The 22,511-nt window shown below is 42.0% G+C and overlaps 1 protein-coding gene across 1 annotated transcript in view; it reads left to right on the top strand.

The window, feature by feature from the left end:
- The window catches only part of LOC118390648 (follistatin-related protein 4-like), a 294,535-nt gene that overhangs the window by 235,310 nt on the left and 36,714 nt on the right, over positions 1-22,511 (top strand). Inside the window, exon 7 of the mRNA XM_052529604.1 lies at positions 19,197-19,363. Within this exon, the coding sequence (XP_052385564.1) occupies positions 19,197-19,363 (167 nt within the window). The remainder of the gene's footprint in view (positions 1-19,196; positions 19,364-22,511) is intronic.

Here is a 22,511-nt window from a genome sequence, read left to right as displayed (position 1 = left end):
ACCATCCCCCTTCCTAGTTTTATGAATAAAACCCAGAATGACATTCAATTGAAAGGTTGCAAATCATGTTTAAACTCAAACCCATTGTCTGACACCCTGTGGTTTTGTACACTCAGAAAAGCAGCAAGACCTAATATTGACCCTAAAGAGTGGCATTGGATCTTTCCATTGGATCTGTCCTCGATTAACATTAGTCCACAGTGACTCTGTCCTCGGTTAACACTAGTCCACAGTGGATCTGTCCTCGGTTAACACTAGTCCACAGTGACTCTGTCCTCGGTTAACATTAGTCCACAGTGGATCTGTCCTCGGTTAACACTAGTCCACAGTGACTCTGTCCTCGGTTAACATTAGTCCACAGTGGATCTGTCCTCGGTTAACACTAGTCCACAGTGGATCTGTCCTCGGTTAACATTAGTCCACAGTGGATCTGTCCTCGGTTAACACTAGTACACAGTGGATCTGTCCTCGGTTAACACTAGTCCACAGTGGATCTGTCCTCGGTTAACACTAGTCCACAGTGGATCTGTCCTCGGTTAACACTAGTCCACAGTGGATCTGTCCTCGGTTAACATTAGTCCACAGTGGATCTGTCCTCGGTTAACACTAATCCACAGTGGATCTGTCCTCGGTTAACATTAGTCCACAGTGGATCTGTCCTCGATTAACATTAGTCCACAGTGGATCTGTCCTCGGTTAACACTAGTCCACAGTGGATCTGTCCTCGGTTAACATTAGTCCACAGTGGATCTGTCCTCGGTTAACACTAGTACACAGTGGATCTGTCCTCGGTTAACACTAGTCCACAGTGGATCTGTCCTCGGTTAACACTAGTCCACAGTGGATCTGTCCTCGGTTAACACTAGTCCACAGTGGATCTGTCCTCGGTTAACACTAGTCCACAGTGGATCTGTCCTCGGTTAACACTAGTCCACAGTGGATCTGTCCTCGGTTAACACTAATCCACAGTGACTCTGTCCTCGGTTAACACTAGTCCACAGTGGATCTGTCCTCGGTTAACACTAGTCCACAGTGGATCTGTCCTCGGTTAACACTAGTCCACAGTGACTCTGTCCTCGGTTAACATTAGTCCACAGTGGATCTGTCCTCGGTTAACACTAGTCCACAGTGGATCTGTCCTCGGTTAACATTAGTCCACAGTGACTCTGTCCTCGGTTAACACTAATCCACAGTGGATCTGTCCTCGGTTAACACTAGTCCACAGTGACTCTGTCCTCGGTTAACACTAGTCCACAGTGACTCTGTCCTCGGTTAACACTAGTCCACAGTGACTCTGTCCTCGGTTAACACTAGTCCACAGTGGATCTGTCCTCGGTTAACACTAGTCCACAGTGACTCTGTCCTCGGTTAACACTAGTCCACAGTGACTCTGTCCTCGGTTAACACTAGTCCACAGTGGATCTGTCCTCGGTTAACACTAATCCACAGTGACTCTGTCCTCGGTTAACACTAATCCACAGTGGATCTGTCCTCGGTTAACACTAGTCCACAGTGGATCTGTCCTCGGTTAACACTAGTCCACAGTGGATCTGTCCTCGGTTAACACTAGTCCACAGTGGATCTGTCCTCGGTTAACACTAGTCCACAGTGGATCTGTCCTCGGTTAACACTAATCCACAGTGGATCTGTCCTCGGTTAACACTAATCCACAGTGGATCTGTCCTCGGTTAACACTAGTCCACAGTGGATCTGTCCTCGGTTAACACTAGTCCACAGTGGATCTGTCCTCGGTTAACACTAGTACACAGTGGATCTGTCCTCGGTTAACACTAGTCCACAGTGGATCTGTCCTCGGTTAACATTAGTCCACAGTGACTCTGTCCTCGGTTAACACTAGTCCACAGTGGATCTGTCCTCGGTTAACACTAGTCCACAGTGGATCTGTCCTCGGTTAACACTAGTCCACAGTGGATCTGTCCTCGGTTAACACTAGTCCACAGTGACTCTGTCCTCGGTTAACACTAGTCCACAGTGGATCTGTCCTCGGTTAACACTAATCCACAGTGGACCTGTCTTCGGGTTAGGGGTTAGGGGTTAGGGAAAATCTGATTTTCAACGGACAAACATTTTTACTGCCCAAAAAGTGTGTGTGTCTGTCTGTCTGTGTCTGAGTCTGTGTGTATTGTGTTTTTTTCCCAATTCTGCTGCAGGCAATTAATCTTTGTTAACCCCCTCCTCTAGAACACCAACGGCTTTATAACAAGAAAGGTCATTTACCCCTGTCAAAGGCTTCGGCACTGTTTAAGAAGAAAATGCCTCTCCCGGGTATTTTTACAAGAATTAAAGATTATCTCGAATGTAAAATTGCATATTAGGCTATCAGATGTGTGTTGGTCTTTTTTTAATCAGGCTTGATCTTACCAAATGAAGTTGGAAAACAGTTCCATGGAACGTGCAGATCCTCACATACGGCTTGGAGGTCAGTAATGAGAGGACTACGGAGTGTATTCTTGGCTTCAACTCAACTAGGGCAGAAAGTAAAACATTTCAAAGGTTTTGTGCACAAAGAAGAGATTTCAAATGTCAGATTCCATTTTAGGAAACAAGCATATAAGATGAATAACATTTGTCCAAGGTTTAAAGTGTCCTTCACACCACAAGCAAATACCATTGGTACAAAACCGTATTGGTTATCACATGGATTAAATGGCCAAGAGTTCAGTGCATTATCTGAACATCATTTTCTCCAGTATGCGGAATATTTGCCAACACATACTGATATCTATAATAGAGTAAGTAACTATTGGTCCTGAAATGCTTATAAATTAATGTATGTGAGACATAGACACATTCCACATGAGGTTTGTGGCACCTTAAGTGAGGAGAATGGGCTCGTGGTAATGGCTGGAGCGAAATTGGTGGAATGGTATCAAATATATGCCATTACATTTGCTCTGTTCTGGCCATTGGGATCACACTTCCCATGTGATCAGGGTTTCACATGTGTAGTTCATGTGATCAGATGTTGCTTTACATGTTGTCACGTTATCACATTACCGTCACATAAGAACACATGAAAACATGTGTTTTTGGAACACTTTGCGTGTTCACATGTGAAATTCATGGGGTTGTTTCATAAGGGGAGTTCCCAATGTAACCCCCAGACAGGCTATAAATCTCATCTCCCTGCAGGTTATCAGATGGGAATAATACACCATGGTTGCGTCCCAAATGGCTCATTATTCCCTATATAGTGGGACCTGGCCCACAGGGCTTCCATTACAAACAGACACCACTTTATTACTTGGTTTATCCTCTTTAAATCTATAGATGCTTTACACATGTCTCGGTTGCTTTAGAAATGCACAGCCTCAAAACTGCTTCTGTCAGCAATTTGTCTCCAATAAACAATATGTAACTGGAAACTATTGTTTTTTTTATGGTTCAGGAAATTTAGCTCCATAAGGATTTGACAATATCTTTAGCAAAGAATGGCAATCGGCTGTAGCATAGAATAGGACATTTCCTCAGTTATCCTTAGCAACCTCAGAAATTATTCAGACCCCTTCACTTTTCCCACATTTTGTTATGTTACAGCCTCTAAAATGTATTAAATAGTTTTTTCCCCATTTCAATCTACACACAATACTCCATAATGACAATGCAAAAACAGGTTTGCAGAAATGTTTTCAAATTTATTACAAATAAAAAACTGAAATATCACATTTACAGATGTGTTCAGACCCTTTACTCTGTCCTTTGTTGAAACACCTTTGGCAGTGATTACAGCTTCAATTCTTCTTGAGTATAAAGCACTAAAGGAAATAGACATAAAAAAAAGTCTGCAGGTCCAGACAACCTGGATCCCTACCTCTTAAAGATAGCAGCTGGTATTATTACTGGACCTATGGCTCACATTTTCAACTTGAGTCTCTTGACCAATTCCATACCCAGAATTTGGAAATCAGCTTATGTCCTCCCACTGCTAAAGAGAGGAGATCCCTCAGATGCTAATAAATCGTCCTATCTCCAAATTCCCAATCGTGGCCAAAGTCTATGGACTAGTGAACTTACAGTTAAAAAAGGTCTTATTCAAAAGAACTTGCTTAGTGGGGTGCAGTCTGGCTTTAGATCAGGGCACAGCACCACAACTGCAGCTATGGCAGTGGCAAATGACATCATAAATGCACTTGATAAAAAGCAACATTGTCCTGCTCAGTTTGTTGTTTTATCAAAGGCCTTTGATTCAGATGACCAGAATTGTTGCTAGCTAGACTCAGTAAAATTGGTTTCAGTGAAGGGGCAGTAAATTGGTTTAGGAACTATATTTCTGAAAGAACTTAGTGTGTATATACTGACAATCACAAGTCAAGCTTTCTTGAGATTAATAGAGGTGTGCCCCAGGGTTCCATTTTAGCTCCTGTGTTGTTCTCAATTTGTATTAATGATTTGGGAAATGGGATGCAACCAGCAAAGCTGTGTCTATATGCAGATGATACAGTCATATATTCATGTGCTCCTTCTCCGGTTCTGTTCGGGCTGTTGAAGAGCTCCAGACTGCTTTTCAGTCACTGCAGGCCTCCCTTTATGGTCTCAAACTGGTCTTGAATGTACAAAAAACGAAATTCATGACCTTTACCAGAGCTCGCACTCAGCCAGAGAAGGTTAGCATTGTCACATCAGGTGGCTTATCCATTGAACAAGTGTCATCCTACAAATACCTAGGTATATGGTTGTATGACAAGATGTCCTTTATAGTTCATATGGATAATCTTGTGAGGAAGCTGAAATTGAAATTTAAGTTTTTTATTTTTGTAATAAGGCTTGCTTCCTGCTGATGGCTAGAAAGAAGCTTGTTCAGGCCACTTTTCTCTCTGTAATTGATTATGGTAGCTTGTTGTATATGCATGCAGCCTCATCTGTCTTACAGAGACTGGGCTCCTTGTGTTTTATTACAAATGTCAAGTGACTCACCCACCATTGCACCTTGTACCAAATGGTAGGTTGGACCTCACTTTCTATGCGCAGAAAGTGAAATGTGTATGTGTTCATGTACAAAGCCCTTTTGAATGAACTCTTTACCTATGTAGTACACGGTCTGCAAGGTGGTTGCTACTTAAAGTCCCCAGGTCATTCACAGTATTACACATGACTGCCTTCTCATCTTGCGCAGCAGAGGCAATGAATAGTCTACAATCCATGCTTCATCTAGATATGTTAGTGCCACTGAATTTAAAATATTGATGGGAGACTGTTACATTTGTAGTATGTTTTAATTCTGTAATGTATTGATTGTTTCTGCCTTCTTGGCCAGGTCTCCTTGAAAAAGAGACTCTGGGTCTCAATGGGCTTTTCCTGGTTAAATACAGCTTAAATAAAATACAATGATGCTACAAGCTTGGCACATCTGTATTTGGGGAGTTTGCCCCGTTCTTCTCTGCAGGTCCTCTCAAGCTCTGTCAGGTTGGAAGGGGAGCGTTGCTGCACAGCTATTTCTGGGTTCAAGTCCAGCTCTGGCTGGGCCACTCAAGGACATTCAGAGACTTGTCCTGAAGCCACTGCTGTGTGTTTAGGGTCGTTGTCCTGTTGGAAGGTGAACCTTTGACCCAGTCTGAGGTCCTGAGCGCTCCAGGGCAAGTTTTCATCAAGGATCTCTCTGTACTTTGCTCCATTCATTTTTCCCTTGATTCTGACTAGCCTCCCAGTCCCTGCCACTAAAAAACATCCCCACAGCATGATGTTGCCACCACTATGCTTCACCATAGGGATGGTGCCAGGTTTCTTCCAGACATGATGCTTGGCATTCAGGCCAAAGAGTTCATTCTTGATTTCATCAGACCAGAGAATATTATTTCTCATGGTCTGAGAGTCCTTTAGGTGCCTTTTGGCAAACTCCAAGCGGGCTGTCATATGCATTTTACTGAGGAGTGACTTTGGTCTGGCCACTCTACCATACATGTCTTATTGGTGGAATGTTGCAAAGATGGTTCTCCTTCTGGAAGGTTCTCCAATCTCCACAGAGGAACTCTGGAGTGCAGTCTGAGTGACCATCGGGCTCTTGGTCACATCCCTGACCAAAGCTCTTCCCCCCGATTGCTCAGTTTGACCAGGCGGCCAGCTCTATGAAGCGTCTTGGTTATTCCAAACTTCCTTCACTTAAGAATGATGGAGGCCACGGTGTTCCTGGGGACCTTCAATGATGCAGAAATGTTTTGGTACCCTTCCTCAGATCTGTGACTCGACACAAATCTGTCTCTGAGCTCTACGGACAATTTCTTCAACCTTATGGCTTGGTTTTTGCTCTGACATGCATTGTCAACTGTGGGACCTTATATAGACAGGTGTGTGCCTTTTCAAACCATGTCCAATCAATTGAATTTACCACAGGTGGATGATTAATGGAAACAGGATACACCTGTGCTCAATTTCGAGTCTGAAAGCAAAGGGTCTGTATACTTATGTAAATAATGTATTTCTGTTTTTATTTTTAATACATTTGCTAACATACATTTTTTTTTTCATTTTGTCATTATGGGTTATTGTGTGTAGATTGATGTTTTCGCCTTGTCATTATGGTGCATTCGGAAAGTATTCAGACTCCTTGACTTTTTCCACAAATGTTCCTTATTCTAAAATGGACTAAAACAGGGTTTTTTCATCATCAATCTACACACAATACCCCATCATGGCAAAGCGAAACAGGTTTTTAGAAATGTTTTACATATTTATATAAGCATTGTCTCTGTTTCACAAACTGATGGAAAACGTGGATGCCAAATTGCATATCTGAACATTTTGTATCCCAACTCTAGTGAGAGCATCCAAAGAGAGAGATCCATACCGATTTACAAGGAAATGTCTGCAAAAACAGGCATGTTTTTTTAATAAGCCAATAAGCAGGCTAGGAGTGATGTACTTACAGTGCTCACTGAGAGATGGGTTCTGCCCATAGAGATTGAAAGAGGTCTCATCTTTGTATCCATGCAATTATGGCAGTGGGCTTCTCCATTGAGGCTTTCTTCATTTTCTTCAATTTTCTTCTTTTGTGTTTGTGTTTTAAAAAAACTCCAGTGCTGGAGTCCTGAACCAAATATTGTGTCATTAATTTATTGTTGCAACTTTTTATTTTATTTTACATTTTTACCCCTTTTTCGTGGTATCCAATTGTTGTAGTAGCTACTATCTTGTCTCGTCGCTTCAACTCCTGTACGGGCTCATTCATTTAAAAGTAATGCGTCCTCTGATACACAACCTAGCCGCACTGCTTCTTAACAAAGCGCGCATCCAACCCAGAAGCCAGTCGCACCAATGTGTCGGAGGAAACACTGTGCACCTGGCAACCTTGTTTGGCCTGCCACAGGAGTCGCTGGTGCGATGAGACAAGGACATCCCTACCTAACCCGGACGACACTAGGCGAATTGTGCGTTGCCCCATGGACCTCCCGGTCGCGGCCGGTTACGACAGAGCCTGGGCGCGAACCCAGAGTCTCTCTGATGGCACAGCTAGTGCTGCAATACAGCGCCCTTAACCACTGCGCTACCCGGGAGGCCCTTATTGTGGCAACTTGATAGCGGTGTTGAAGCCATTTAGAAATCATATTACTCTATTTGAAGAAGAAGACTATACTCTGATCATTTGCTGATTGCTCCCAAACCATAGGAATCAGCACCCCGTTGACTACTTTAAAATGGTTGAAGCCTTCAATGGCAATGTCCATGCTAAAACGAGTTATATCCAAGTTGAGTCCTCTATACATCTCTATGGTCCTGCCCAATCAATGACATCTTTCCTTATTTATAAACTTTGAAACATTGTTTAACAACCCCCCAATGTGATTGTTCTCATCATCCACCCTAGGTTTCTCTCCTATTCTTAGTGATTATAACAAGCCTCATTCTCCTTGTAGTTCAGGGCTCCCAGGGAGCTGCAGTCAGTCTCTCCACCTTGGCTTTGTTTGAGGAAAAGCCACTGGGGAACATTTACAGAGAAAGTGACACAGAGAGAGTGAGAGGTAGAGGGGGAGAGAGAGACAGCGAAAGAGGGAGAGAACGACAGAGAGGGACAGGGAGGAGTATAGGGAATGAGGGAGAGAAGTAGAAAAAGAGTGAGACAGAAGAGGTATAGAGCAAGAGGCAGTAGGGCATTCATCTGTACCTGTGGAGAAGATTAAGGGTCTGGATTGTGTGTGATTAATGAGTGGGCTGCTGATTGCTCATCTTCACATTCCCTCCATGAATTACCAGCACACTCGCCAACTGACACATTCAGATCCCTCAAATTGAAAAGAGAGATAGAATGAAAGAGAGAACTAAAGAAAGACAGAGAGAGAGAGGGAGGGACAGAGATAATGCATTATTCCAATGGTAATAGCCTCAGGTTTTGCTGTAAGCTTTTTATTCACATAACATCTCAACTACAGCAGAAAGCATTCCAATAATATGTGGAGAAAGCTTTGTACCGGGTCCCATTGGGTTGCAAGATACCACTTACACATTCATTTAATTGAATGTTTCATCATTACAACATCATAGTCACAACGTTCTAGAAAACCTTTAATTTACAGTACCAGTCAAATGTTTGGACACACCTACTCATTCAAGGGTTTTTCTTTATTTTTACAATTTTCTACATTGCAGAATAATAGTGAAGACATCACAACTATGAAATAACATATATGGAATCACATAACAGTCTTGGAGTTCCCACATACTTATGCTGATTACTTGTTGGCTGCTTTTCCTTCACTCTGCAGTCCAACTCATCCCAAACCATTTCAACTGGGTTGAGGTCGGGTGATTGTGGAGGCCAGGTCATCTGATGCAGCACTCCATCACTCTCCTTCTTGGTCAAATAGCTCTTACACAGCCTGGAGGTGTGTTGGGTTATTGTCCTGTTGAAAAACAAATGATAGTCCCACTAAGCGCAAACCAGATGGGATGGCGTATCGCTGCAGAATGCTGTGGTAGCCGTGCTGGTTAAGTATGCTTTGAATTCTAAATAAATCACAGTGTCACCACCAAAGCACACCATCACATCCCCTCCTCCATGCTTCACGGTGGGAACCACACATACAGAGATCATCCGTTTACCTACTCTGCGTCTCACAGACACGGCGGTTAGAACCAAAAATCTCAAATTTGGACTCATCGGACCAAAGGACAGATTTCCACCGGTCTAATGTCCATTGCTCGTGTTTCGTGGCCCAAGCAAGTCTCTTCTTCTTATTGGTACCCTTTAGTGGTTGGTTCTTTGCAACAATTTGACCATGAAGGCCTGATTCACGCAGTCTCCTCTGAATATTTGAAGTTGAGCTGTGTCTGGTACTTGAATTCTGTGAAGCATTTATTTGGGCTGCAATCTGAGGTGCAGTTAATTAACTAATGAACTTATCCTCTGAAGCAGAAGTAACTCTGGGTCTTCCTTTCCTGTAGCATTCCTCATGAGAGCCAGTTCCATCATAGCGCTTGAGGATTTTTTTCAACTGCACATTGGCATTTTCCAGATTGACTGACCTTCATGTCTTAAAGTAATGATTGACTGTCATTTCTCTTTGCTTATTTGAGCTGTTCTTGCCATAATATGAACTTGGTGTTTTACCAAATAGGGCTATCTTCTGAATACCACCCCAACCTTGTCACAACACAACTGATTGGCTCAAATGCATTAAGAAGGAAAGAAATTCCACAAACTGACTTTTAACAAGGCACACCTGTTAATTGAAATTCATTCCAGGTGACTGCCTCATGAAGCTGGTTGAGAGAATGCCAAGAGTGAATCTCAAATATAAAATATATTTTGATTTGTTTAACACTTTTTTGGTTACTACATGACTCCATACGTGTAATTTCATAGTTTTGATGTTTTCACTATTATTCTACAATGTAGAAAATAGTACAAATAAAGAAAAATCCTTGAATAGTAGGTGTCCAAACTTTTGACTGGTACTGTATATATACTTTAAAATTCAAAATCAAATAGCAAATATATCCTTGGTATGACCTTAAAACAATTACGTATAGCTCCCCCGGTTTAGAATGGGTTAGACTGTTATGGGATAAAGCCCATTGCTAAGCAGGTTGGCAGCATTGTGGAATATGTAGTGCCAATAATGGCATATCAAACACATTGCTTTTAAGCCAAGGTGTTGATAATCTTAAGAAACAATGAATGCTGATACATGTTTCCATGCTCTAAGCTTCTCTGCCTTGTGCCTTATTAGTTGTCGAATTGAATTGCACATGTGATACGTAGGATGAAGAGCTTAGGTACACAACTATATGTGTATACAAATAAAAAAATATGCTAAATACTTTCCCAGGTGAATGCTGCTAGTTGAGGATGCTAATGAAAATATAGACAGAGTATAGACATCATGTTTAATACATGTAGTATTTCAGTTATTGTTACATGAGAGACAGCACTCCCCATCCATTTGTATACAACTATTTACTTTGTTAACCAAACACATTTCTTAGAATAAAAGTTAATGATATTGGCAGTGCTTCGTCCGTCTTGCAATATGGCCCAGTTATGTTGAAAACATTATTGCCTAGTATTAAGCATTTATGGAAGAATGTGTCAGGGAGAAAGAGAGAGAGAGGGGGGGAGATAGACTGAATGAGAGACAGTTGAGGAAAGACAGGGAGAGAGCTAAAGATACAGTATATCCTATGCCCCAGCCTCCTAGCCTGTGCCAATCTCTCTAAGTGGAAGTGTCAGGGTGCCTAAGCCACAACACTGAAAACTTAATCACAGAGCATCAGAGAGCTAGGGAGGTGGAGCTGAGGAGACCAATCAAACATTTACGGCAAATTTTTACTGAGTCTAATGCTCCCCTCTCGACTCTCATTACTGTGTTTCGCTGCCTCGCCGACAGCCCTGCTCTCTTCTCCCCGTTTTGTTTCCAGGGATGTCTTATTTAGGCACACAAGGGCCTGGGTAATAGAGGAGCAAAGTGACGAGGTTTCTGGGCTACAGTCAGAGGCCCCCATTAGTTTTCCCTGGGAGAACTCATTCGTGCTTTGCATTTCAAATTCTGTGTGTTTTTTTGCATCAGAGGCCAGACACGAGCATCCTCCCTGTAGGCTACCGCGGCCGCTAGCAGTTACCACTGATGGTTCAATAGTTTAGGAATCACAGGAAAGTCAATTACACGGGCTATTTTCGGGTAGTAAAAAAAAGCCTAGGAGTCATTAAGGAGATAATGTCATGTCAACCTTATCCAGCAGGGAGAGCAATGCAGGCATGGCCAGTGGATATGCAATTTGTCTGCCTTTGTCACACGAGCCTGCTCCTCTTGAGCAGAGGAGGCTGTTGACTGTGTAGTCCTCTGGTAAACAATGGGACGGAGAGAGCCCTCTCTTCAGGGAACCTCAATCTCCAAAGCTGGAGTCAAAATCGCCACGTGGCGTCAGGATTTATTTCACATCGAATTGCTCAGAGCCAACAAAAGATGAAACTGCCGCCATTCCAACATAGAGGAAATTGTTAGGTAGGTGTTTTGTGTGTGTGTGCTTTTGTGCAAGACAAAAGAGTATACCACAAAACAGTTGGAAGGAAAAGTATAGTATAGAGTGACCTTGACTGATATTTTCTAGATGCAGTGGGTTTGAAAAGTTTTCAGGTTGACTATGCCATATCAATACGATAACGTCCAACTTAGTGCACTCTTAATTTAAAATTTGATTCAGCATATAGGTGTCAAAGTGTATATATCCTGTAAATAGCCAAATATGCCTTGGTTTTAGCAATAAAGAAGCAATTTTATCAACAAGTTGATGATTTCCTCTCAATTATAGTTTTGCTTTCGGTTTGGCAACATCTCAAGACCTTGTAAACCAGGGACAGGCAACTACATTCAGCCGCAGACCGATGTTTGTCGGAGGAAATGGACGGAGGTAGGGTTGCAAAGCAAGGGTATATAAACTACCAGAATGTTGATATCGTTCAAGGATTTTATGTAATCTATCACAAGATATCTAGTGGACATTTTGGGTACTTCAGATTTGTACAAGGGCCAGTAATTATCTCTGGTCCTCTGTGTGGAATTATTACATGTAAAATATATGAAATAATTAAATAGAAAAATGAATGACAAAGCTGTAAAACATCCTATACATAAACCATCAACTTAGTGAATACCATTTGTATTTAATATGAGGGTTTCAGTATAAAATAAAACACGTTTTACACACTTTTATTTATTTTACTATGTCAGTACGTATTTGTTGTCAATGTTTTGCCGTCAAACTGGTGGCAGTTGTGAAAACTGTCAGCAGTTGGAAGAGTTGCAGAGTTATTATTTAGGCAATTTTTTCCTGAACCATATGGTCTATGTACTATAAACTCATGGACAATATGGATAATATATATTATAAAACACTAATACTATATACAGGGGTGAAAGTAGATTTAATGTATTAACGGTGTCCCAAGTTCATCACAAATATATATTTTTTTACAATAAATTACAAAAATGACAGGGTAGCCTACTCTGCTGACTCTGACAAACAGTGAAGTCTGATCTGTATAATCGGCGTATGAAAAGGTGGGACACAAATACATGACGTCCATCTAACCTGGAGGAGGAAATTAGTGTTCAAAAACCAATGAAAGTGTCACTGACCCAATGATGACGACAGTGAATATGCACCACACTGAGGATATGGCCGATGTTCTACGCTGGTGCCAATAAGACAGGCTACTGTTTTGATTCATTAAGTTAAGCATTTTGATAACCAAACGGCAGATTGGAGTCTTGTCATTGTCATCTCTTTACAGCAATAGCGATTGGCTTTCCAAACAGTTTTTCCGCAATTGTATTTTTAAATATTGCCATACGCCTGGCTGGGTCTCTGATTTTCACTGACAGTCGCAACTCAACAATCATCTATTTGGTATTTGCAGCTCGCTCTGCGCAAATTGCGGGCCTTTCCGACTGTAGGCAATGCAATTTAAAACAACCCACAGATTCATTTTTTAAAGAAGCTAATGATTCTCTGTGGCCAAATCATGATTTCTGATGTAGTAGCCTATTTGTTATGCTTTTATTTATTTCTGTGTAGACAGGAGTAAGCTAATTAGAGTATTGGCAATTTAATATGCCTTCTAATGTGGCATAAACACAACCAGTCATGATGTTTTCATCATCCTGTATGCTGCCTGCACACATTCCTCCACTCACAAAATAATTTCAGCATCCAACCCCCAACAGTGCACTGTGCACCGGCAATTTGATGACTAGAAAGAGACATATGTTACGAAACACCTACATGTATTGTAATGACGTTCTGTGATTATCATTAGGTTTACACGTGTAGCCTGAATTGATGCAGCCACTGTTGTCCAATCACGCCTCGGTATCAGCCACTCATCTCTGCCTTGTCCACAGGCATCTCGGCCACTCAAGTGTACTCCTCAAACCACAATGCAATTTGTAGCATATACCACTTGGTGTCCTGCCAATTCGTACACGGTTTATGTGTCTGACATGCAGTAATGTTAAGTAATGGTGTCGTAACCTATAGGTTTTTGGGGCATGTTGTATTAATTGTGATGAGCTCATGTTTTACCGGTACCCGGACCATACCGCCTTACTGCATTTAAAAACAAGTTATTAAAGTATAAATTACCAAGTTTATGATAGATTGCCATACAAGTTATTAAAGTATAAATGACCAAATGTATGATAGATTTCTATAGAGTTCCTGTTAATTACCAAAATTACTGAAGATTCTGGAAACTGTAGTAAACTACTGGTAGCTTTGCAACCCTAGTGTTGTGGCCGGAATATAAGGGTATACTCATATGCTGTACAAGGAAAAAGGGAAACTGGCTACTCAGCCATCTGCACAAATCTTTCTGTATATCATTGAGATACCAGTAACATGATAATGTGCAGTGTGCATGACAGACCAGGTGTAGTGAGCAATAGGCTCCCCTGATGTCAAATCAATGTACTCTGCATCGGCCTGCTTCTCAGGTTAGTAATTCATTTTATCTCTATTTCTGATTTTTGTGACTCTCTTTGGCTGGAAAAATGGCTGTGTTTTTCTGTGACTTGGCTCTGACCTAACATTATCGTTTGTGGTGCATTTGCCGTAAAGCTTATTTGAAATCGGACACTGTGGTGGGATTAACAAGAAGTGTATCTTTAAAATGGTGTGAAATACTTCTATGTTTGTATGGTTGTTTTGAATTTGGCGCCCTGCACTTTCACTGGCTGCTGTCATATCGATCCCGTTTGCGGGATCTCAGCCCTAAGAGGATTTATTAATGGGTGCATGCTTATTAATAACTGGAATAAGCAATTTCATAAATGTGTCAAGTGCAGAGTCTTGTTGCTCCTCATTACACACAGACCAGGTAATCTTTTTTTTTTTACATCTTCAACATAAGAATCACTACAATACTTTGTATATGACCTCTTATACACTATATTAGGCCCAGCCTTTGGAACTTTGGTTTTCCTAGATATGGCTACTATATTATGATCGCTACATCCGATGGATTTGGATACTGCTTTAGAGCACATTTCTGCAGCATTAGTAAAGACGTGCTCAATACAAGTGGATGATTTCATTCCTGTGATGTTTGTAAATACCCTGGTAGGTTAACTGATAACCTGAACCAGTTTACATTTACTTGTTACAGTTTTTTTTATTATTCTCGGGTCGGCAGCTTGATGAAAGCCAGTCAATATTTTGGTCGCCAGGAAAATATACTTCTATGTTGATATCACAAACATTATCAAGCTTTTCACACATATTATCCAGATACTGATTGTTAGCACTTGGTGGTTTAAAGCAGCTTCCCACAATAATGGGCTTTAGGTGAGACAGGTGTACCTGTAGGCATATTACTTTAACAGCATTTGACATATAAACAAATAAAATAAAATAAAATGTTATTGCTCACATACACATATTTAGCAGACGTTATTGCGGATGTAGCAAAATGCTTGTGTTCATGAGATCCTCTCTAAGCTTTACAGGAATATGACTCTGAACATACACAGCAACACCTCCACAATTGGCTTTCCAATTTTTAAACCATGTATTGCTACCACTGAATCATCAAATGTATTATCGAAGTGAGTTTCAGAGATGTTCAGTATATGAATGTTATCTGTTACTAGCAAGTTAACGATTTTGTGAACCTTGTTTCTTAGTCTATATATGTTAATGTGGGCTGTTTTTCGCACTTTTCTGGGATTCTTGATTGTTTTTAGTGGAAGGCTTATCAGAGATAGACATGATAGTGACCTTTATGTTTGAGATGATAGTTCCGGGTGGGCTGCACACAGTGGACTTCCTACTAGGGCACATAGCCTCAGTGCTAACAGTATAACTCAGGTTGATAGGCACATGATTACTGCATACAATAGCTGTAGGTTTGACATTTAGGGGAGTTAGAGGGACATACGTTAGGTTACTTACATTATGACTGCCAACATCCCTGGGACAATGTATATTTGAAGCAGCACTATGACAACTCACCAACACAATGGTAGGGATTATCTGAGCAGGGCATGGGTCACTGATAAGTCATTGTCTCAACGCAGAATGGAAATGCGAGGACAGGGTCCAGGAGCCAAGATGATTTGGATGGACTTCATGTCGAGCATCTTCTGTTTCCAAAAGGTGTTAAAGTTATCTAAAAAATGTGTGCCAAAAGACTTATAGTAGTCTTTCAGCCAGGTATGTAATGCCTGCTGAATCTTTCACAACCACGGTCCAATGATGGTACCAGGCCTGAAATAATTGACTGCTTTTTCAGATCTTTCAGAGCTAAAATCAATTCTTCAAAATATATTTTCAGCCATTCCAAGCTAGCCCTTCTAATGTCGTTTGACCCCACATGGACTACGACAGCATTAGCCCCCGGCAGCTGTCATAGAACGGCAGGAAGCAGCCTTGTAATGTCCTGTACTCGTGCTCCAGATTTTTGCTCCGGGAACCAAGATGTTTTTCATGATAGAGCTGCCGTTGACAACAGCTGGTGAAATGGCTGAGGAGGTTTGAACATTCTTTCGCCTCAAATGGTTTAGAAGACCCATCTAGGAAAGATGGGAGGTGGTGCCCGAAGGACCGAGCCAGCCTTAGAATCCTCCGTAGCTGATGAAGGGGCCGGAGTCTCAGACACCCTCAAGGCTGTGGAGATGTGACACGGCAGTGACACTCTCACCAGGCCAAAGCGGCGTCCAGCCTCTGGAGTAGAAGATAAAGAGAAAGTAGGCGGGCATGGATTCCCCAGTAGCTTGTGTAAGTTTTCTACTTGTTTGCTTAGAGTCGCCACTTTGCCCCTGTAGTCCTCTACAAGCAAACAGTTGCTACATTGAAAGTTTCCTGCGGTCCACATTGTCCCAGTATAGAGCAAAAAAAACTCCTGCAGCATTGAAAACGTTTGTTAGTCTAGCTGGGCTCCCGTGTCTCTCGTCACAGGAATTTACTAAAAGTTTGCTATGAGCTACAGTGGATTTGCAAATATAGCCTGCACCCCGCCTCCTGAAACAAGCACAGCCAGTGAAATGGCAAACATACAAGCACAACACACACCCGAGTAACACACCAGTACTGCAAACTGAGAGAAAGCAGAGGACATGCTCACTGTATGGATCACGGCAGCACATACACTATACGAGCGGGAGATGACCAACATGCAAGTCCGTGCCGTAGAAACAAGCAGTATATCATGGGGCAGTTAGCCAAAACTTTGGTTAACAAGTTAGGGAGAAACAGGTAGCAGTCGCAGTCGCTAACCAACAAGCAGCGTGAATAAGCTGCATGAACGAGTAGCGTTATAGTCTTCCTTAAGAACCCAACCAATATTGTCCCACTGTCGTTCAGTCATATATATGACATTCTTACCTGCCACCCCTTATCATCCCTCTGTCCTCCTTTCTGTATAGTTATGGGCCTTGGGGACACTCGAGAACAGTGCTTTGTCATGTGCCTTAAAGGTGAAACAAATTGGATTCGCTAGTCAGCTGAATGTAAATGTTCCTTAATAATCGCTCTCATACGATCTCGTCCTCAGATCAGACATCGTTTTCTCTCAAACGGTCTCGTCCTCAGATCAGAAGTGGGTTCTCTCTCACATGGTCTCGTCCTCAGATCAGACATTGTTCTCTCTCACATGGCTGTGTTTATATGCTTTACTGTATGTTCTGTGCTGTGACGAATAAAGTCTGGCTTTGTTTCAGTCCCACCACCAACTCATCTCTTTAATTTCTCTCTCACCTGTCTCTCTCTCTCTCTCCCTCTCTCTCTCTCTCTCTCTCTCTCTCTCTCTCTCTCTCTCTCTCTCTCTCTCTCCAACCCCTCTCTCTCCCTCTGTCTCTCTCTGTCTCTCTCCCACCCCCCTTCTCTCTTTCTCTCACTCTCCCCCACCCCCTCTCTCTCTCACCCCCCTCTCTCCACCCCCTCTCTCTGGCAGGAGGTTAGGAAGTGCAGCTCAGTTTCCACCTCATTTTGTGGGCAGTGTGTACATAGCCTGTCTTCTCTTGAGAGCTAGGTGTGCCGACGGCAGCCTTTCTCAATAGCAAGGCTATGCCCACTGAGTCTATACATAGTCAAAGCTTTCCTTAAGTTTGGGTCCGTCACAGTGGTCAGGTATTCTGCCACTGTGTACTCTCTGTTTAGGGCCACAATAGAATTCTAATTTGCTCTGTTTTTTTGTTTATTCTTTCCAATGTGTGAAGTAATTATCTTTTTGTTTTCTCATGATTTGGTTGGGTCTAATTGTGTTGCTGTTCTGAGGCTCTGTGGGATGTGTTTGTGTTTGTGAACAGAGCCCTCGGACAAGCTTGCTTAGGGTACTCTTCTCCAGGTTCATCTCTCTGTTAGGTGATGGCTTTGTTATGGAAGGTTTGGGAATCACTTCCTTTTAGGTGGTTGTAGAATTTAACGTCTCTTCTCTGGAACGTTCTACGTTGTACACAGAGGATATTTTTTGCAGAATATGGCATGCAGAGTCTCAATTTGGTGTTTGACCCTTGTGAATTCTTGGTTGGTGAGCAGTCCCTATAGGCCTAATGGGTTCTATAACTGATTCAAGTATTTTTAGCCAGATCCTAATTGGTATTTCGAATTTTATGTTCCTTTTAGGTGGCATACAATGCCCTTCTTGCCCTGTCTCTCAGATCATTCACAGCTTTGTGGAAGTTACCTGTGGAGCTTATGTTTAGGTCTAAATGGAATTTGTATTTGTGGTCCTGGCGCCTGGACCTTTTTTGGAACACCATAATTTTGGTCTTACTGAGATTTACTGTCAGGGCCCAGGATTGGCAGAATCTGTGCAGAAGATCTGGGTGCTGCTGTAGGCCCTCCTTGGTTGGTGACAGAAGCAACAGATCATCAGCAAACAGTAGAAATTTGACTTCAGATTTTAGTAGGGTGAGGTTGGGTGCTGCAGACTTTTCTCGTGCCCTCGCCAATTCGTTTGATATATATCTTGAAGAGGGTGGAGCTTACGCTGCATCCCTGTCTCACACCACGGCCCTGTGGGAAGAAATGTGTGTGTTTTTTGCCTATTTTAACCGCACACTTGTTGTTTGTGTACACAGATTTTATAATGTCATATGTTTTTCCCCCAACACCACTTTCCATCAATTTGTATAGCGGACCCTCATGCCAAATTGAGTCAAAGGCTTTTTTGAAATCAACAAAGCTTGAGAAGACTTTGCCTTTGTTTTGGTTTGTTTGTTTGTCAGGGTGTGCAGGGTGAATACTTGGCCTATTGTATGATTTGGTAAAAAGCCAATTTGACATTTGCTCAGTACATCGTTTTCACTGAGGAAATGTACGAGTCTGCTGTTAATGATAATGCAGAGGATTTTCCCAAGGTTGCTGTTGATGCATATCCCACGGTAGTTATTGGGGTCAAATTTGTCTCCACTTTTGTGGATTGAAGTGATCAGTCCTTGGTTCCAAATATTGGGGAAGATGCTAGAGCTAAGGATTATGTTTTAGTATAGCCAATTGGAATTTGTTGTCTGTAAATTGTATCATTTCATTGAGGATATCATCAACACCACAGGTCTTTTGGGGTTGGAGGGTTCATTCGAGGTAATTGTCGAATCCAATGGGTTCTGGTGGTCTTTAATAGTTGATTCTAAGATTTCTATTTGATCATGTATATGTTTTTGCTGTTTGTTCTATGTAAATCTCTCTCTCTCTCTCTCTCTCTCTCTCTCTCTCTCTCTCTCTCTCTATATATATATATATACCTACAGAGGTTGTTCAGTTGAGCTTGGCTGAGGACCAGAGAATGAGCATCTCCGCGGTAACAGTAGGCCTCAGCACCGTGCTGTCCTGTGCCATCCAGGGGACGCTGCGGCCACCAATCATCTGGAAGAGGAATGGGATAATACTCAACTTCCTGGACCTGGAGGATATCAATGTGAGTCCTAGGCAGGAGCAATTGGCTGTTTCAGAGGGTATAAAGGGGAAGTTCAGTCATTTTCTTTGTAAAATCTTGATGTTAAATGGTTCCTCACCCTGAATTGTAGTCCATGGCCCAGGAGAAAATGCTGAACATACCCTTTAAGTTGTAAAGCTACATATCATGTTTTGACATGAATTAAGTCATGCTACTATGAGCCTATCTGCTCATGCTAACCCTACAAAATATGGTTGTGATTAACACGCAGAGGCCTCCACCCCAAAACTGCAGATGTGAGTTTGTGTAACCCTTTTTTCCATATTTACATTTAAAGGGGCTTTTCAAGGTGAAACACTGAACAAGTGTCCAACATTGTGAACTTTGATGTGTGGTGTTTTTAGAAACGCTGCTTTTAAGACATTTATAATTGGGCTTTTGATTAATATTTGATCATCCTCAGAACATGTCTCAGCAGGGGCTCTTCACATTGGTTTAAAACAATAAATCAATAATGTTAGATAAAGATTCACAGAAAATAAGTAAGAAATGCTAATTCCCATTAACCCAATTTATGCATCTTCTTCTCCCAGCCTGTTTAAAAAACAAAACAAACAGGCCTGTGTTTTTCCTCTTGCTTTGAATCATTGGTTCTAATTGTAAATAATGTAATGATTTGGGTCTCAGGAGCTCTGCCAGGTGTCTTGCTGAACTCAAAGAGCACAAACCATATTAAAATGATTTTTTTGTGCAAATCCCAGCATGACAATGCATGGGAATTGGGCTTGGCTGCATGTGGTTAATGAACTATACAGCGGCAGTGGCGGCGAGCTGTTTAGTTCAACTGCACAGCTGACAGCGTGGGACTGTGTTTATCCATCCACCAGCTAATTAGAATTCTCTAATTGAATGTTAATGAATTGGCCAGAGAGCCAATAAACAATGACATGCAGGACAACTGGCATGTGCTTAGGCGGGGTCGTGCTGAGGACAAGGAAGTGGGAGAAAACAAGGTCCTCTGTGTAACATGAGACTACTACTGTTTCCATGGAGTTATGGAATGGTTATGCAGTGATAAATAGTGTGTGAAGACAATTACAATTGTCACTAATGAATAATTATAAATAATAACTTTTACGAACATGAAGGGGTGCACGATAAGAAATGTGCCCTTCAGCATAATGTGTTTCCATGTAATCCTTAGGATGTGTTACACCCTTTTAATGCTCAGAGTCTGCATGGGAAGTGTTGCCTGCTATTGTGTAATACCATTGCATCTCAATGAAGAACAAAGAATAGAAAGCATAATGATCGAAGGCCTTGTGTGTGATTTGTCGCTGTGACATGGTGAGGTTGGACCCAGGTGCAGAGAAGAGCCCAGACGAAGAATCCGTGGATAAATATAATACTTTACTGAGAAACGGTAACAGAAACACTTACACCCAACCTAGAGACATTGAAAATATCTTTCTTCTGGAAACTATTTACACAAATATGCAGTCAACAAAAACTAGCCATACCTTGCTGTGCTGGGCCCAGTCAGACCTTTGACACATTCACCCACTCCCCTGTTGAAAGATCAGCCACAAAACTTTGGCACCATTGTAACAGGTTGTAATCAAGCCCTGGTCTCCAGCATGGGAACAGAAGAGGACTACCTGGTGCAGTAGTCTCAGGGTGGACTACTCCAAATCATCTTGGTTCTGACACACACACACACACACACACACACACACACACACACACACACACACACACACACACACACACACACACACACACACACACACACACACACACACACACACACACACACACAAAGTGAGACACCTTCGGTCATTCATAACCCATCCATAAAGGCTCTATATCACATTATGCTGTACTTAATTGAACATCAGACACAGCCTTGTATCAAATAGTGCTGTACTTACTATAAAGTCAGAAACCTTTGGTCATTCATAACACACATAAAGGCTTAGTGAGGTAAACACAAATGTATTACAACTTAGGCAATTATCACTAACAGCTCAAACAAATTCATTTTTATTTTGACATAAAAAAACTACAAGTTTCAAAAAGTCCAGCAATGCAATTACATTGGACATTACACAGGGCTGTGAATAGTGTAGCTTGTCGCTGAGCTGGCAGACAAATGGATCGTGCCTCTTCCTGATGGAGATACTGCATGTTGGTAACAACAAAGAAAGTTAGCAGATCTGTTAGGAAATGCCTTTGTCAAACCATCTGGATAAGGGCATTTATGTGCTGCGGCTTCCTTCATGATCTGGCATCTGTAAATTGGTATAGAATCAGCTTGATCCCCTCTATCGAAGACACTTGGACCTTCTTATTTAATATTTTCAGTGGTGTCGTTAACAAACACACCCCCATAAAGAAAATGTGAATTAAAAACAAGTTCAGCCCCTGGTTCGACCATGATCTGGCAGAGTTACTCCACCTCAAGAATTCCATTTGGCAAATCGCTCGGCACATGCATACTCAGGCTGACCGGCTCTCATTCAGGCAAATTAGAAATAACAAAATTAAACTGAAATATCACATTTACATAAGTATTTAGACCCTTTACTCAGTACTTTGTTGAAACACATTTGGCAGCGATTACAGCCTCAAGTCTTCTTCAGTATGACGCTAGAAGCATGGCACACCTATATTTGGGGACTTTTTCCCATTGTTCTCCTCAGAGCCTCTCAAGCTCTGTCATGCTGGATGGAGAGCATCGCTGCGCAGGTATTTTCAGGTCTCTCCAGAGATGTTCGATTGGGTTCAAATCCGAGCTCTGGCTGGGCCACTCAAGGACATTTAGACTTGTCCCGAAGTAACTCCTGCGTTGTATTGGCTGTGTGCTTAGGGTCGTTGTCCTGTTGGAAGGTGAACTGTTGCCCCATTCTGAGTTCCTGATGGCTCTGGAGCAAGTTTTCATCAAGGATCTCGCTGTACTTTGCTCCGTTCATCTCTCCTAGTCCCTGCCGCTGAAAGACATCCCCACAGCATGATGCTGCCACCACCATGCTTCACCGTAGGGATGGTGCCAGATTTCACACATGATGCTTGGCATTCAGGCAAAAGAGTTCAATCTTGATTTCATAAGATCAGATAATCTTATTACTCATGGTCTGAGATTCTTTAGGTGCATTTTGGCAAACTCCAT

This window comes from Oncorhynchus keta, chromosome 11 (assembly GCF_023373465.1).
Source record: "Oncorhynchus keta strain PuntledgeMale-10-30-2019 chromosome 11, Oket_V2, whole genome shotgun sequence".
Taxonomy (NCBI): domain Eukaryota; kingdom Metazoa; phylum Chordata; class Actinopteri; order Salmoniformes; family Salmonidae; genus Oncorhynchus; species Oncorhynchus keta.
This window is presented reverse-complemented; position numbering and strand designations above follow the sequence as displayed.